This window comes from Ochotona curzoniae, unplaced genomic scaffold (assembly GCF_017591425.1).
Source record: "Ochotona curzoniae isolate NIBS_2020 unplaced genomic scaffold, NIBS_Ocur_1.0 scaffold_4506, whole genome shotgun sequence".
Classification (NCBI taxonomy): domain Eukaryota; kingdom Metazoa; phylum Chordata; class Mammalia; order Lagomorpha; family Ochotonidae; genus Ochotona; species Ochotona curzoniae.
The window spans coordinates 54137175-54151127 of record NW_024467119.1 but is presented as its reverse complement, the minus strand read 5'-3'; the positions used below and the strand labels follow the sequence as shown (position 1 = coordinate 54151127).

At 37.1% G+C, this 13953-nt stretch overlaps 1 protein-coding gene across 1 annotated transcript in view; it reads left to right on the top strand.

The window, feature by feature from the left end:
- QRFPR (pyroglutamylated RFamide peptide receptor) overlaps nucleotides 1-12230 on the top strand; it is a 36901-nt gene extending 24671 nt beyond the window's left edge. The window contains exons 2-6 of the mRNA XM_040967233.1: nucleotides 2290-2448; nucleotides 5500-5561; nucleotides 9286-9521; nucleotides 10892-10989; nucleotides 11700-12230. Of these exons, the coding sequence (XP_040823167.1) occupies nucleotides 2290-2448; nucleotides 5500-5561; nucleotides 9286-9521; nucleotides 10892-10989; nucleotides 11700-12100 (956 nt within the window). The 3' untranslated portion in view covers nucleotides 12101-12230. The remainder of the gene's footprint in view (nucleotides 1-2289; nucleotides 2449-5499; nucleotides 5562-9285; nucleotides 9522-10891; nucleotides 10990-11699) is intronic.
- The last annotated feature ends 1723 nt before the right edge of the window (nucleotides 12231-13953 follow it).

The window sequence follows — 13953 nt, the reverse complement described above, 5'->3', positions numbered from 1 at the left end:
GGAATGTAGCATGAGTTCCTGGCTCCTGGCTTCAGTCTGGCTGAGTTCTAGCTATTGCCAAGTTTTGGAGAATGAATCAACAAATGGAAACGCTCTCTACCTCTTCCGTCTGTGTCTCTATACCTTTCAAATGAAATAGATATCTACATTTTAAGTTAAATTTTTAAATAAAAAACCATGATTTCAGATTCAAGAAGGTAATATAATCCTATAGTCTTTACCCAGAGTACATCTTGAATATGGGGGTTCTCTTCTCTGTGGTCCAGGGAACTAGCAGGTTGGAGAAAGCAAGTAAGGGGCAGCCAACCTACTAGGAAAGAATAGAGCAGTAACACAAATGTTTCTTTCACATATATGAGCAGGAGATGTTTAGGAAAGGTAATTGATTGGTTCTGAGACTTGCTGAAAACAAAACAAGAAATAGGTGAAATTGCAAACTTTCTACTCTACAACTTCCAGACCTCTCCAAAGTTGAACATGATGTTTTTATGAATGAAAAGCCTCCTAGTCGTTCATTCTTCTTGTTTCTGTTAGTATTTATCTAGGACCTACTATGTATCATTCTAATTTCTGGGTATAAACAAAGGAGAAAACTGCCAAAGTTCTCTGTTGTTGCGGTGCTTACCTTTTAGTAAAGCTGGGAACACTTTCAATTGTGGTAAAGACTGAACAGAAAAAGAGAGATTATGAGTGAGAAAGGAATGATGGAAAAGGCTGTAGTTACAAATATGGGTGCCAAATATGTTGGCCACATTGAAAGGGCCCTATATTCATGAGTTGGAAGGGAAAAAAAAGAACATAGATAGGTAGATAGATGGATGATGATGATGATGATGATTGTGTGTGTGTGTGTGTGTGTGTGTGTGTGTGTGTGTGTAGAGATATAGAGATGAGGAATTGCCTTATTAATGAAGAATTCAACAACTTAACTCCCTTAGTGCTGGAGGCTCCAGAATCCCAGTGATGTAGCCCCAGCTCCAATCCTAAGGTCGAGAATTGGAGGAGCCAATGATATGAGTCCATATTTTAGGCCAAAGGCCTGAGAATCACAAGCACTGATGACTGAGAGTAGAAGACGACGTTCCAGTTCAAGCAAAGAGCAAATTCACGCTTCCTTTGCTCTTTTGTTCTATGTGTGTCTCACTGGACTGCTTGATGCCCAACTGCATTGTGAAGACAAAATTACTCAGTCTGTGAATTTGAAGGCTAATGCTTCCCAAAGAGCCTCACAGACACACCCAGAAAGGATATTTTAACAGCTGTCTGAGTACCTGCTAGCTGGTCAGCTTGACACATAGCTTTAACTTGACATATAACCAATCTGGTGACATTTGAGCAAACATTTCCGTTGAGGATGCAAGAGTGTTATTTTAGGAAAGAACATTCTTTCTTGGAGTTAGAAGGAAAAGCAGGGCAAAGGCCCATGCTAGAAATGCGCAAGAAAGTTATTTCTTCTGGAGGTGCTTGAGCTTAGGAAAGCCTTTGTGAGTGAAGTTGAAGAAAGGACCTCTGCTTCTGGAGCAAGTATGGAGTGTATGACCTGTGAGATTTCCTAATTGTTCATATTCTCTGACTAACTGGGGGTGGTGGAAACATGATGGATTCAAGAGTGGTGATGCCAGCCAGAGGTGATTCCAATTCAAATGGTGAAGAAAGAGGCTGGGTAGATAGTTCTAGCAGTTCAAAATATTATATTCAATTATTTTGAAAATGTGATTATACCAACTGTATACAAATGTTTACCAAATGGTATATATTTTCAGGCCAAATCTTGTCCTATGGCTGACAGTTTGAGATTTTTGCATTAGAGCAAGTGAAATCAGTTAGGGATGTAATATTGTAAACCATAAAGACAATTTCAGACAGTCAAAGAAGCATTAAAAACACAGAGAAAGCTGGGCATCTTTGATGAGAATTATTCTTTCATTATTATTCCACAGGCTATCAATACAAGAAAAAAAAACTAAAAACTTATTTACAGTTTTGACAGCAGGCATCCAGTTCATGCTTTACTTTTCTTTTTCCTGAGCAACAGTAATATTGATTCTCAAAGCCTATTGTCAAAGACTAGATAATTATTTGCCTAATATGTATTCTTGTGCACAAATGCACACTTTTTAGAAATGTAGAGTAAATGTAGTCCAATGCAACTTTTCTCATTACTTGTTGTTAAAATATAATCATACACTTTTGAGTAAAGGCTCATAATTTATTAACTGTGATCATCACAGAGATAGGTGGAAAGTTTATTCTTCCGAATGTATGAATTATCCTCTTTCTTTGCTGCAGGTGCCTTCGTTTGTAAGATGGTTCCGTTTGTCCAGTCTACCGCTATTGTGACTGAAATCCTCACTATGACCTGCATCGCTGTGGAAAGGCACCAAGGACTCGTTCACCCCTTTAAAATGAAGGGGCAGTACACCAACCAGAGGGCTTTCACAATGCTAGGTGAGACCACTGTGCCCGTGGCAGTAGTAATGTCATTCTTCATGGCAGAGCACAGAAAACAGCAAGTTACCTAACACAGTAGCTTTTTGTCTGCCATGTGGACATTAGGGTATAAACTGAGGGTTTCAGCTTTCTGCTCATTTGACTAAGATGTGTCATTTTGCATACACTTCTTTAGTTGGTGCTAAATTTTTAAGTCTTCTGTTCAGTAAATCTGTGAAAGCACATCAGTGACATTGGCACATTAACATTCATGAAAACTGACAAATGGTCCTCGGTCAAGAGATTCCAAGCTGAAAAGGGCAATCACACAGTGATATGGGATAAGAAACAGTAATTTGAAAAATGCAGAGAATAGAGGTGCTGACCAAAGACTGCCCTGGTGATAAGAGCACAAGACCTGAAGACCAAAGTGTCTGAGGACATTGTGAACTGAATTCCAAGATCCTTGACAAGGATCAATTCCACCTGCTCCATGATTATGCTTCAGGAATTTGAGGCTGGCCAGTTTGCCTTGTTTCTGATTTGGCAAGACATGACAAATGCGTGTTTTATGGAAAATGGAAATTTTAAGAACAAGTCCTAAAGCCTTGTATAACAAAAATGGAAATATTTTATATTCAGTAATTATAATTGAGTCATTAAAACCTTAATGTGCTTCACAGTGGTTTCAATTTGTTATACCAAATTTGATGATTAAAAAGAAGTAATACGATAATCAACGAAAGTAATTTTTCTATCCCACTTGAAGGAAAAATGAGTAAACATTTACTTGTTCTGTAAGATTTAGCCAGCATTGATTGGATTTTAGTTACTAAAAGAATCCCTGGGGCCCAGTGAGGTGGCGCAGTGGTTAAGGTCCTCGCCTTGCACACCCGGGATCCCATATGGGCGCTGGTTCTAATCCTGGCAGCCCCGCTTCCCATCCAGCTCCCTGCCTGTGGACCGGGAAAGCAGTTGAGGATGGCCCAAAGCGTTGGGACCCTGCACCCACGTGGGAGACCTGGAAGAGGCTCCTGGCTTCGGATTGGCTTAGCTCCAGCCGTTGTGGCCGCCTGGGGAGTGGGTCATTGGACGGAAGATCTTCCTCTCTGTCTCTCCTCTCTGTATATCTGCCTTTAAAATAAATAAATAAATAAATAAATAAATAAATAAATAAATAAATAAATAAATAAATCTATAAAAAAAAATCCCTGAAGGCTTTGCAATACCAAATTCATTTTATATGCTTTGATGTGAATTGGTTATCAATGGGAGAGGACATTATTAGTGTTAGTAAGCCATTTTCAAATTTATGTCACATCTTCCCTGGAAAGAATTCAAGGATTTCTGGTCCTGTTAATACCTGAAATCCTTCTAACATCAGGGCATCTAAAAATTGCATGTGGTTGTAGATGGTAGGTAAAGAAAGGAATACACACAGGAAAGGAGTTATTAAAAAGTAGAAGAGAAGAGAAAAGTTCAACATCTAAAAGCAAAATTTTTAGTGGACTTTCAAGATAGTTTCTATTCACAAAAGTGGCAGAAAGAAAAGAAGGCTGTGAAACAAGCCTTCACAGCCTTCTGTCCTTTGTTACCTGGCGTCTTTGCCTACACGTCCCTGTCTGTCATGCCCCATACCTCCCTCCAGGTGAGAGTGCCTGTCCCCAGAGGTCTTTTCTGAGGGTACAGTCATGTTCCTCCAGCCCTAGACTGTCCATCCCCAGACAGTTATGGGCCCAAGATGGTTGGCGATGAGCGAGGCCAATTAGACCCACTTCCTCCAGAGTGTACTTATTATTAGAAACACAAAAACATCTGCATGGCTGTATATGACAATACAGAGATGGGGTTGGGGGAAGAGAAAGAGAGAGAGAGAGGTTTGTTTCTCAGTGATTCATGATTGCTGGATCATAGTGACTTTTTAGGCACTGTCAATTTCATGTGCTTGTAATAAACATTAATTATGGTTAGGTGAGTCTCAAAGTCCTAGAAATCCAAAATAACATGATTGTTTTCTTAGTAATCCCACCCAATATTGAAGTAACAAACAGAGGAATTACCCCCTAAATCAAAATGGGTGCTCTTGGCTCTGTCTTCCTCTTGGTTTGTAGAGATCCATGTAGGAAATGGCCCTTGGAACTTGATTTCATTTTTTGTTGTTAAGAGCACATGACTAAATTGCTTTTAACAAACATGTAGAGGACAGAATTTAGAAAGAGCACCTAGTGTTTAACGTAGTAAGTATTTTCCAAATAAGAAAGTAATTACAGTATCATGATGCTGAAAGTCACTTTACTTTGGATTTTAGAAAGAAGTGATCTAGGCTCCTCTGTGTCATGGTCCAAAATTTAGTCATTCAACACATATGGATGTACTCCTGCCACAACTGGGAGTTTTCCTTGGAATCTTGTCTGAAGAAGAACAAATAATAAATATTATTGTCCTTGCCCTCAAAGGAGTTCAGAGGAAATTAACAAGAAATGTGCCAGATTAGTAAAATTGCTGTGCTGTTCAGCACATGGAGACAAAGAAGTAGTCCGTTCATTTGGGAAGAGTGCTGTATTCAAGAGATTCCTGGAGAAAGTGGTTCTTAGTCATTTCCTGAAAGCTGAGCATACAGGTAGACAATAGGCATGGAACGGCCAGTGCATAATAAAAGTGCAATGATATAAAGCAGTGCCGTGCATTAACTGAACCAAATGTTGTTTCTCCGTGAAAACGAATGAGATTGGAGGGAATCCTCTAACCAAACTAAGGAATTTGGTTTCATCTAATAGGCAGCTGTCACACAACATTATGAAAGAATTTTAATCTTGAAAACATTGTTCCAGAGGTCCAGCAACAGTTTTGAAGATGGTGAGAGAATGGAATCAAGAGCTTTTGAGGAGACACTGTGCTGCCATAAAAAAGAGGTGATGAATGCACTGAGTACAGGGAGTATTTGTTATTACAGAAATAAGTATATATATAAATATATACATTTGCATATGTATACACATATATATAATCTAAGTATCCATGTATATATAACTTATTGAATTGCATGCTGATAACTGTCCTGTTTTACAGGTGTGGTCTGGTTGGTGGCAATCATCGTAGGATCACCCATGTGGCATGTACAACAACTTGAGGTAGACCTGGGGCTGGTATCGATAACCATATTATTGAAATATTTTTCCACACTTAATTATTATCATTTTTGTTTCTGCATTACAAAAAATAGTTGTATGACCTCCATTGTTTCAATAATGATCTTACAAATAGAATACAACAATTTTTGAGACTTTTCCCTGTTTTAAATTGGCATTATATTGCTAAGACTTGAATGCTTAAAACAAAACTTTATAAAAGTAACAAAGTCAATTTTCCCATTTAACTGCAAGCTGTGAAGGTTTTTCTTAATGATCCTTAATGTTTTGCGATTTTTTTTTAGCAGTTCAGTGCTCATCAAAAAGTGAGCTGTCAGGTAAAAGTACATTTTAAAAGTAGCTAGAATTTTAAAAAATGAAATTGGCATACTGAATGAGCTGCAAGCTTATAGGTGAGAGCAAAAGAGCAACTTTCTAATATGCCTTGCTACCTATAAAAAATGCATCTTAGGACTTCCCAATTCTGAAGATGAAACACTGTGATGAAACTTGGAGCACATTTTGCAACTCTTCTAGTCATTCATATAACAGAATTCCTGGGGTCACTTTCAGTTGCAAGAATTGTACCGCTTCTGTTATTAAAATGTCTAGTCCAATGTCAAACTCACATACATTCATACACTCAGTCACTTAGATTTCTCCCTCCCCCTGCTATGGTGTAGATTACTGAACAAGGTTATTATGCTCTGTTTCCTTGCCCTCTGTGTCTGTGTCTTTCTCTTCCTGCAACTTCATTCCCTTCTCTATGCCTACTCAACTGGCTGCCTCTTTCTTCCCCTAGACTTGAGGAAAATAGGAAGAAGGCGGGAGAGAGGATCTTTGGAGTCAGTACCTTCTGGGTGCAGCTGATGCTCCTAACTTATTCTTGAGGTTTTTGTTTGTTTGCTTGTTTTGTTTTTAAGATAAACCCTTTGACAGTGCTGGCTCCATTCTGCAGCTATCTGCTCATGAAGACCTTTTGGATTCTGTACACAGCTTCAACTACCCACTCCTCTCTGTTGAAGCTATCCTCATCTCCTGCAGGATTCTCCTATTAGTGGAGCCTTTTCATTGCTTCAATCCAGCTTCCAATTGTGAGGCTGAATCCTGGCCCGTAAAAAAGAAATGCAATGACTTTTTAAAATGATGTAATTATATCCTATGCTGTAGAAAATGTGTACTGTATAACCTAATTGGTGAAGATGGTCCTCTCTCTTACATAGATTAGCCAAATCAGATTTGTTTCTTGTAAAGAAAAATTCTGATTTTGTATGCTCAAATTAGATAAATTCCTAATGTGCATCCCACAGCCAGCTTCACCTTCAAAAAGAGTATTAGAGACAGTGTAGGTGAGCATGCAGAGATCCTTAGCTCCTCACCTGGATGATGTGAAGTGCGCTGTCATCCACACTGCTCACTAGTGCTTGCTTTGCTTTGTTCTTACTGGGATCTCACCCAGAATGATGTATTTGACAATTTTCACAGGATAGAAGCAAGCCTGTGGTTATATTAAAATTGTCATCGCTTTCTGCCCCTTCACTGTAGGGGGAAAATATGAATTTACAACTTCCCAATTCTTGTCAAAATGCCTTTTTTTCTAATGCCAGGATTTGCCCTGAACCCTCTCTCCCTACCAAAAAAAAATATGTCAAATCAGAGAAAATTTGCAAGTCCTACCATGAGTTTATGATGCCTGGGCCAAAGTAGTATTGCAAGAAAAACTCAGGTCATAATTTGTAATGTTCTTTCTTTTAGTGAGTAACCAAAAACTTTATTTTCCTCATTTGGTTGAAATTAAATATTAGTTGTAAAACTAAATATTGACTGTTCAGGTTTTGGGCAATGAGACTAAAACCTTAGCAGCCATCTGGAAAACTTCAGAGTGACAAAAAAGGATAGTAGTTTTGATGAATTCATTTTCATTTCCATCACCAAGACAAATGACTTGAATGTGCTTTAAATGTTTAGTTTTTTTCTTTGAAATAAAGTGTTTTGGAACTTTCTGCTGTTATTATTTTTATTTTAAACATCCGAAAATAAGTCTAAACATTAGAGATCAGGCAACAGAATGATAAATGAGGAAAGCAGATTGAAACTCATTTGTTTGCAAAATATCAAAGTGTTTGCAATCACAAATCAGATTTTGGAGCTATTGAAATTTGGGAATATTCATCTGGACATTATCAATTGAAAATCCATGACCAAGAAATATGAGACCCAAAATACTCTAAAATTCATAGTCTCTGAATGTCTTCACTTAAAAAATTTAAAGTTTTGGTGATACTTTGGATTTTAGATTTTCATAAAAAGGATATACAACCTGTACCAAAAAGAAATCAGATCAATAAAACAAATGCATTCTAAATATTTTTAAATTGACTGAAGTTTGAATCACAATTCCTTATTAATCTCACAGTTTATAAGCTGTTAATTCCATTTTTAGCATCTTTCTAAGCCATTTGATGCATGCATTATGAAATACCAGTAACAATCTATGATGGACTTTTGATACTGTTTGATTCAAGCAAGTTTGAAACCTCTTCAAAATTTCTCTCTTCAATAATTGAAACACATTTTAGCCAGAACACCTGAAAGAGGTGTGTAATAAATACTTCAGTAATTATTCTGTTCTTTCAACCAAGTGAAATGTGTGAATACTGGAATTAAATGTCGATAAAGGTAAATAAATAAAATGAAAGTGAACAGTTCATGGACTTCAATTTCACTTAAATTAGAAAAAGAATAAAACTCTTAAGTACTTGAGCTTTTAGTCGAAAACCACATTTCACCATAAAAGAATAATCACATTTGTATCTCATTAAAAATACACTTGGCCCTTCTCATCTAGAGGTTTCACAGCTATAGATTTAAACAACCACAGAATGAAAGTAATTGAAATAGTGTTCCATCCATACTGAACGCATACAAACATTTTCTCCTGGCTTACTCTCTAAAAATAGGACACAACAGCTGTGTTACATGGCATTGGGTAATCATGAGAAGTATCTAATGCTATATAAGAGGGATTTTTTTTCTTACTACTGCATGTATAGATCAAATTTTTCCCAGCACCATTTGTTGAAGAGACCGTCCTTTGCCCCAAATTGATATGTTTTCTTGTCAAAAATTATTTGGCTGTATTTCTGTGGGTTCATTTCTGGGATTTCTGTTTTGTTCCGTTGATCTTCATGTCTGTTTTTACTCCAGTACAAGTCTGCTTTTATTACTCCTGTTTGCGGTTTGTTCTAAAGCCTGGCATTGTGATACCTCCAGATTTGTGTCTGTTGTTTAAGATTATTTTAGCTATTCGGGGTCTCTAGTGCTCACACATGAATTTTGGATTCTTTTTTTTCTAGATATGAGAACATATCACAAGTATTTTGATTGAGATCACATTAGCTGATATTAAGATTGTTTTAGCTATTCAGGGTCTCTAGTGCCTACACATGAATTTTGGATTCTTTTTTTTCTAGATATGAGAACATATCACAAGTATTTTGATTGAGATCACATTAGCTGATATTAATTCTACAAATCCATGATTGTGGCAGATTTTTCCATGTTTTGATGACTTCTTTTATTTCTTTCTCTAAGGTTGTATAGTTTTTTTTATCATATATATTCCTCATGTCCTTGGTTAAGTTTATTCCAAGATATTTATTTTTTATGGCTATTGTAAATGGGACTGATCTTACAAGATTTTAATGGAATTACTCTTTTTATAAAGATTAAATATGACTTCTTATATGAAAAAGAACACATCTGCTGCTTGGAAACGTGGACAAGCCCCATGCATCAGAAAATCTACACCACCTTTATCCTTGTTATTCTCTTCCTCCTACCTCTTCTGGTGATGCTCATCCTGTACAGTAAAATTGGTTATGAACTTTGGATTAAAAAAAGAGTTGGAGATGGCTCAGTGCTTCGAACCATCCATGGGAAAGAAATGTCCAAGATAGCCAGGTATGTCTAATGGAATACTCACCTCTGTTCAAAATAGTTTTCTTCAGTTGAACTGGAAAAGATGGCTTCAAGGGATCTCAGAACTGTATAATTTAGTCAGAACATCATTTGCAAGTTACTCTGATTGCATTTGTAAACTCTTGACATTTTATTAGTGACAGAAAGAACAAGATCATCAACTCCCAATTCAAAAGGGATATGATAGGTGGAGAAACGTCTTTGGAATTTACAACCTGATCGTATTTTCATCTATATGTAAATAGGACATGGTAGGAAACACTATGGCGAGTGTCAGAATCCTATGGCATGGTCTCACTGTTCTCCCAGCAACTTATCACCATGAGATGCAGATCAGACCTGCTCCCAGGCTTCCATTTTCATTACACATTCCAGGGAGCATCACATCCATCCTTACTTCCTCCCACACAGGGATGGTGCCAAAATACATGAGATGATATATAGGATCATCCTGTGGGGAGTCAGAGCATGCATTTACTTCAAATTATTAGTGTTGATACACTTATTTTATTTTCTTTCTGATCATCATGAGTAAAAATTTTAAAACATAGTGTGGTTTATAATCTATGTTAAATGTCTATAATAAAGAACACCCTAGATGAAATCTAATAATGTGATGGGATCTTATTTAAGTGTGCAGTGGCCTCTAGTGCCTAGTTTGTATAAAGAAATTCTTTGTGAACTGGGATACAGGACTGTGTTTAGCTTGGGATCAGCTGTCAAGTTGGCAGTTTCGCTCAAAAATCAGTACTTTGAAATAAGAGAAAACGAGTACGAACTGTTATATACTTAAAACATCACGAAAAACACGTAGATGCCTTCTACATTTTAAATTTCCTTTTCAAGAATATTGGATAAAATTAAGTGTCTGGTTATTCATGTTATTTAGATATATAGAGAGGATTACATTTTAACTCTAATTTGGACTTTTCATATGTCACAATTGTTGCTATTTTGCGATCATAGACATGCATGTTCCTCAAAATAAAGCTAATAAAAGCTTAGCCACTGACAATCAACTGCTATAAACTCAAATTCCAGGTACATGTTTTAGAAGCCGTCTGAATTTACAGGATATTAACTAGGCGTGTGCTTCAGTTTCTGCCTCTGCAAAGGCTCATTGAGAAAATTAATGACATCATCTATGTGAAACATCTTACAGAGTGCCAGACCCTCAGCGAGAATCCAGTCTTAGAGAACTCATGATGTAAGGGGGGGAATGATGACCAGCCCACAGTTCACCTAGTATGAACTTTTAAATTTGAAAACTTAGGTTTAACAGCCTAGATTCTATGTCTATTCAATAACTTTACAATCAGTTTAAACAATACAATGTTTGCTTGTGGGTCTAGGAAGAAGAAGCGAGCCGTCATTATGATGTTGACAGTGGTGGCTCTCTTTGCAGTGTGCTGGGCACCTTTCCACATAGTTCACATGATGAATGAATACAGTGAGTACATGTCATTCTCACTTGGTAGATGTTCCGATTCTTTTCCTGCTAGAATGGACAATGAATCGATGGAATTTGTTGCTAATCATTTAGATAATCAAGCATCAGATACCTAATATGTTTCCTTCGTGTTTTCAAGAACATCAGTTCATGGTAGGATAAGTAATTATGAACAGTATGACTAAATCTTTAATAATTACAGAATAAAGAAAAAGCTTTGAGATTTCTCTCCCAGGTTACTCCAGTTCTTTCCAAGTTTTTAAATATTAAGAGAGTTGTGACATTTTTTGTGTGTTCCATATTTAAAACACTGACTCGAATCATATGAATTTAGTCACACACTTGGATGTCAATCTGACCTGAAATGTTTTCTCTCTGATAACTCAGCACTCACTGGGGTCCTCGTTATTACTGTGTTTCTGTGATTCAAGTGAACATTGAAAGGTAACTGTGGTTTGCAGTTTCCAGTTATAATGCTATGCCCAAGTTAACTGCCAGGCTCTGTATACAAGGCTAAATTCTCTAAATTTGAAGACTCATCTCAGAAGTTATTTTTGTTCTTATATCAAATACCCCTCGAATTTGAGAACTTTCCACATTTTCAAGCCCTTGTGCAAGTGTAAATTTTTGGGAAAAACAGGTAACAAACTGAAGTTACATGGCACGTTCATTAAAGCCAGTGTTAATTCTGAAGTATTTCTTTATTTCAGGTAATTTTGAAGAAAAATATGATGATGTCACAATCAAGATGATCTTTGCTATAGTGCAAATAATTGGATTTTCCAACTCCATCTGCAATCCAATTGTCTACGCATTTATGAATGAAAACTTCAAGAAGAATTTTCTGTCTGCGGTTTGTTATTGCATAGTAAAAGAAACCTTCTCTCCAGTGCATAGACAGGGAAATTCAGGAATTACACTGATGCAGAAGAAAGCAAAATTTTCCAGAAGAGAGAACCCAGTGGAAGAGACCAAAGGAGAAGCCTTCAGTGACGGCAACATTGAAGTCAAACTGTGTGAACAGCCAGAGGAGAAAAAACATCTCAGACAACATCTTGCCCTCTTTAGTTCTGAACTGTCTGAGAATTCTGCTCTAGGCAGTGGACATTAGCTGCATCAATATCTTCATAACTAATGCTTTTCATTTGTAACTTGAAGAGGAAATTATTTTGAACAGAGGTAAAAAACCATCTTGTGATTCAAATGTCAACCCCCAAAAATCACTTTTCCATTGAAAGATGGCATTATACATAAAACTAAGATTTTGAAAAATTTATAAACAATCTGCAGAGAAAAACTTTGTTCTTGAGTAACAGTTTCCCTCTGTACAGTCAATGTCATGTGATTTTCAATGTAATACAAAGTTGAATGAGAAAGTTACTTGGAAATTATATCTTCAATGAATATTGTTACTAGTCAGACATTGTACTGTCATGTTTAGTGTGCTGCTGGAGTTAAATGTTATAGTCTCTTGTAAATGAATCCTATGCCATAATCAAACCCTAATGAAATGGAGAAGCAGCCAAGTGGCAGATAAATGAGACTGCATTGGGGCTCCTTGCAGCCTTCATGGTGATGGTTTCTATGATGAACGACCAATCTCTTAACCTTTTCTAAGCTTAGGTATTTCTCCTCTGTTAACTGGCAGCGAGACCTCCTTTATTTCACAGAATTGCTATAACAGGAACAGAGAAGCACTTGATTTGACAAGCACATTTGTATTCTAAAGCACCTTCAAGGTCTAGAGAATTACGATAGCTGCTTGGGCTTGCTCTTTCTGCTGACTTTTCTTTCTGAGGCTTTCACCCATCCCTGTACCATGTCTTCCATATGACTGTTCTGTCACTGCAATCTCTAACCAAAAGAAGGATATTTGGGAAACTTCATTTATAGATTGAGTGTAATATATTTAGACTAAACTATGTCAGGTGTTTATGATTATAAGCCGCTGGTTTTGCTAGTGGATTGGAAGGTTCCATATATGATTAAGAGAGTAATGATTGAATCAACTTTAAGCCCTCAAAATGTCATAATGCCCTAAGCTGGCCTCCAAGAACAGAGTCAGAAAGAATTCTCCACTCAAGGCCTGGCACAATAGCCTAGTGACTAAATCCTCACCTTGCATCCACCAGGATCCCATATGGGTGTTAGTTTGCATCCTGGCTGCTCCACTTCCAAAACCAAACCTCCCGCATGTAGCCCAGGAAAGCAGCGGACGATGGCCAAAAACCTTGGGACCCTGCACCCACATGGGAGACCCAGAAGAAGCTCCTGAGTCCTGGCTTCAGATCAGCTCAGCTCTGGTCATTGTGGCCATATTGCGAGTAAACCAGCAGATGGAAGATCTTTCTCTCTGTTTCTCCTTCTCTGTATAATCTGCCTTTCCAATGCCAAGATAGATAGATAAATAGATAGAGAGAGAGATAGAGAGATAAGAGAATTTTCCACTCACTTTCCTTACTCTGGTCTCCCTTAAACTCCAGTCTTTTCTCTGACATTCCAGCATCCTGGATCCAGAGGCCAGCATAACACAATCCTCTCACTTCTGCTTCAACATCTGAGAATTCCTGAGTCCAGTCACAGCATCAAGATATCAAGACAAAGATAAAACATTGTATGGTATTAGGAAAATTGTCAATGAGACACAGGAGAAGAAAACCCAAAACAAAGAGTGGTACAAATTAGTTTGTATGGAAGTAAGTTAACTATGAATCACTTACATAAAGTGTCTACTTGTTATGTCTGGTAACCCTGCAGTCATGCACTGATTATTATGAAACATTAAATAATTGAAAATTAATTGATTAACCAGTTTGAGTTATATGTACTTATCAGCCATGATTCATGTGACATGGACTTCAATAATTTTTGATCAGTTAGTTAGTTATTTATTTTTTAAAGATTTGATTATTTTTTATTGGAAAGGCAGATTTACAGGGAGGAGGGACAGAGAGAAATATCCCC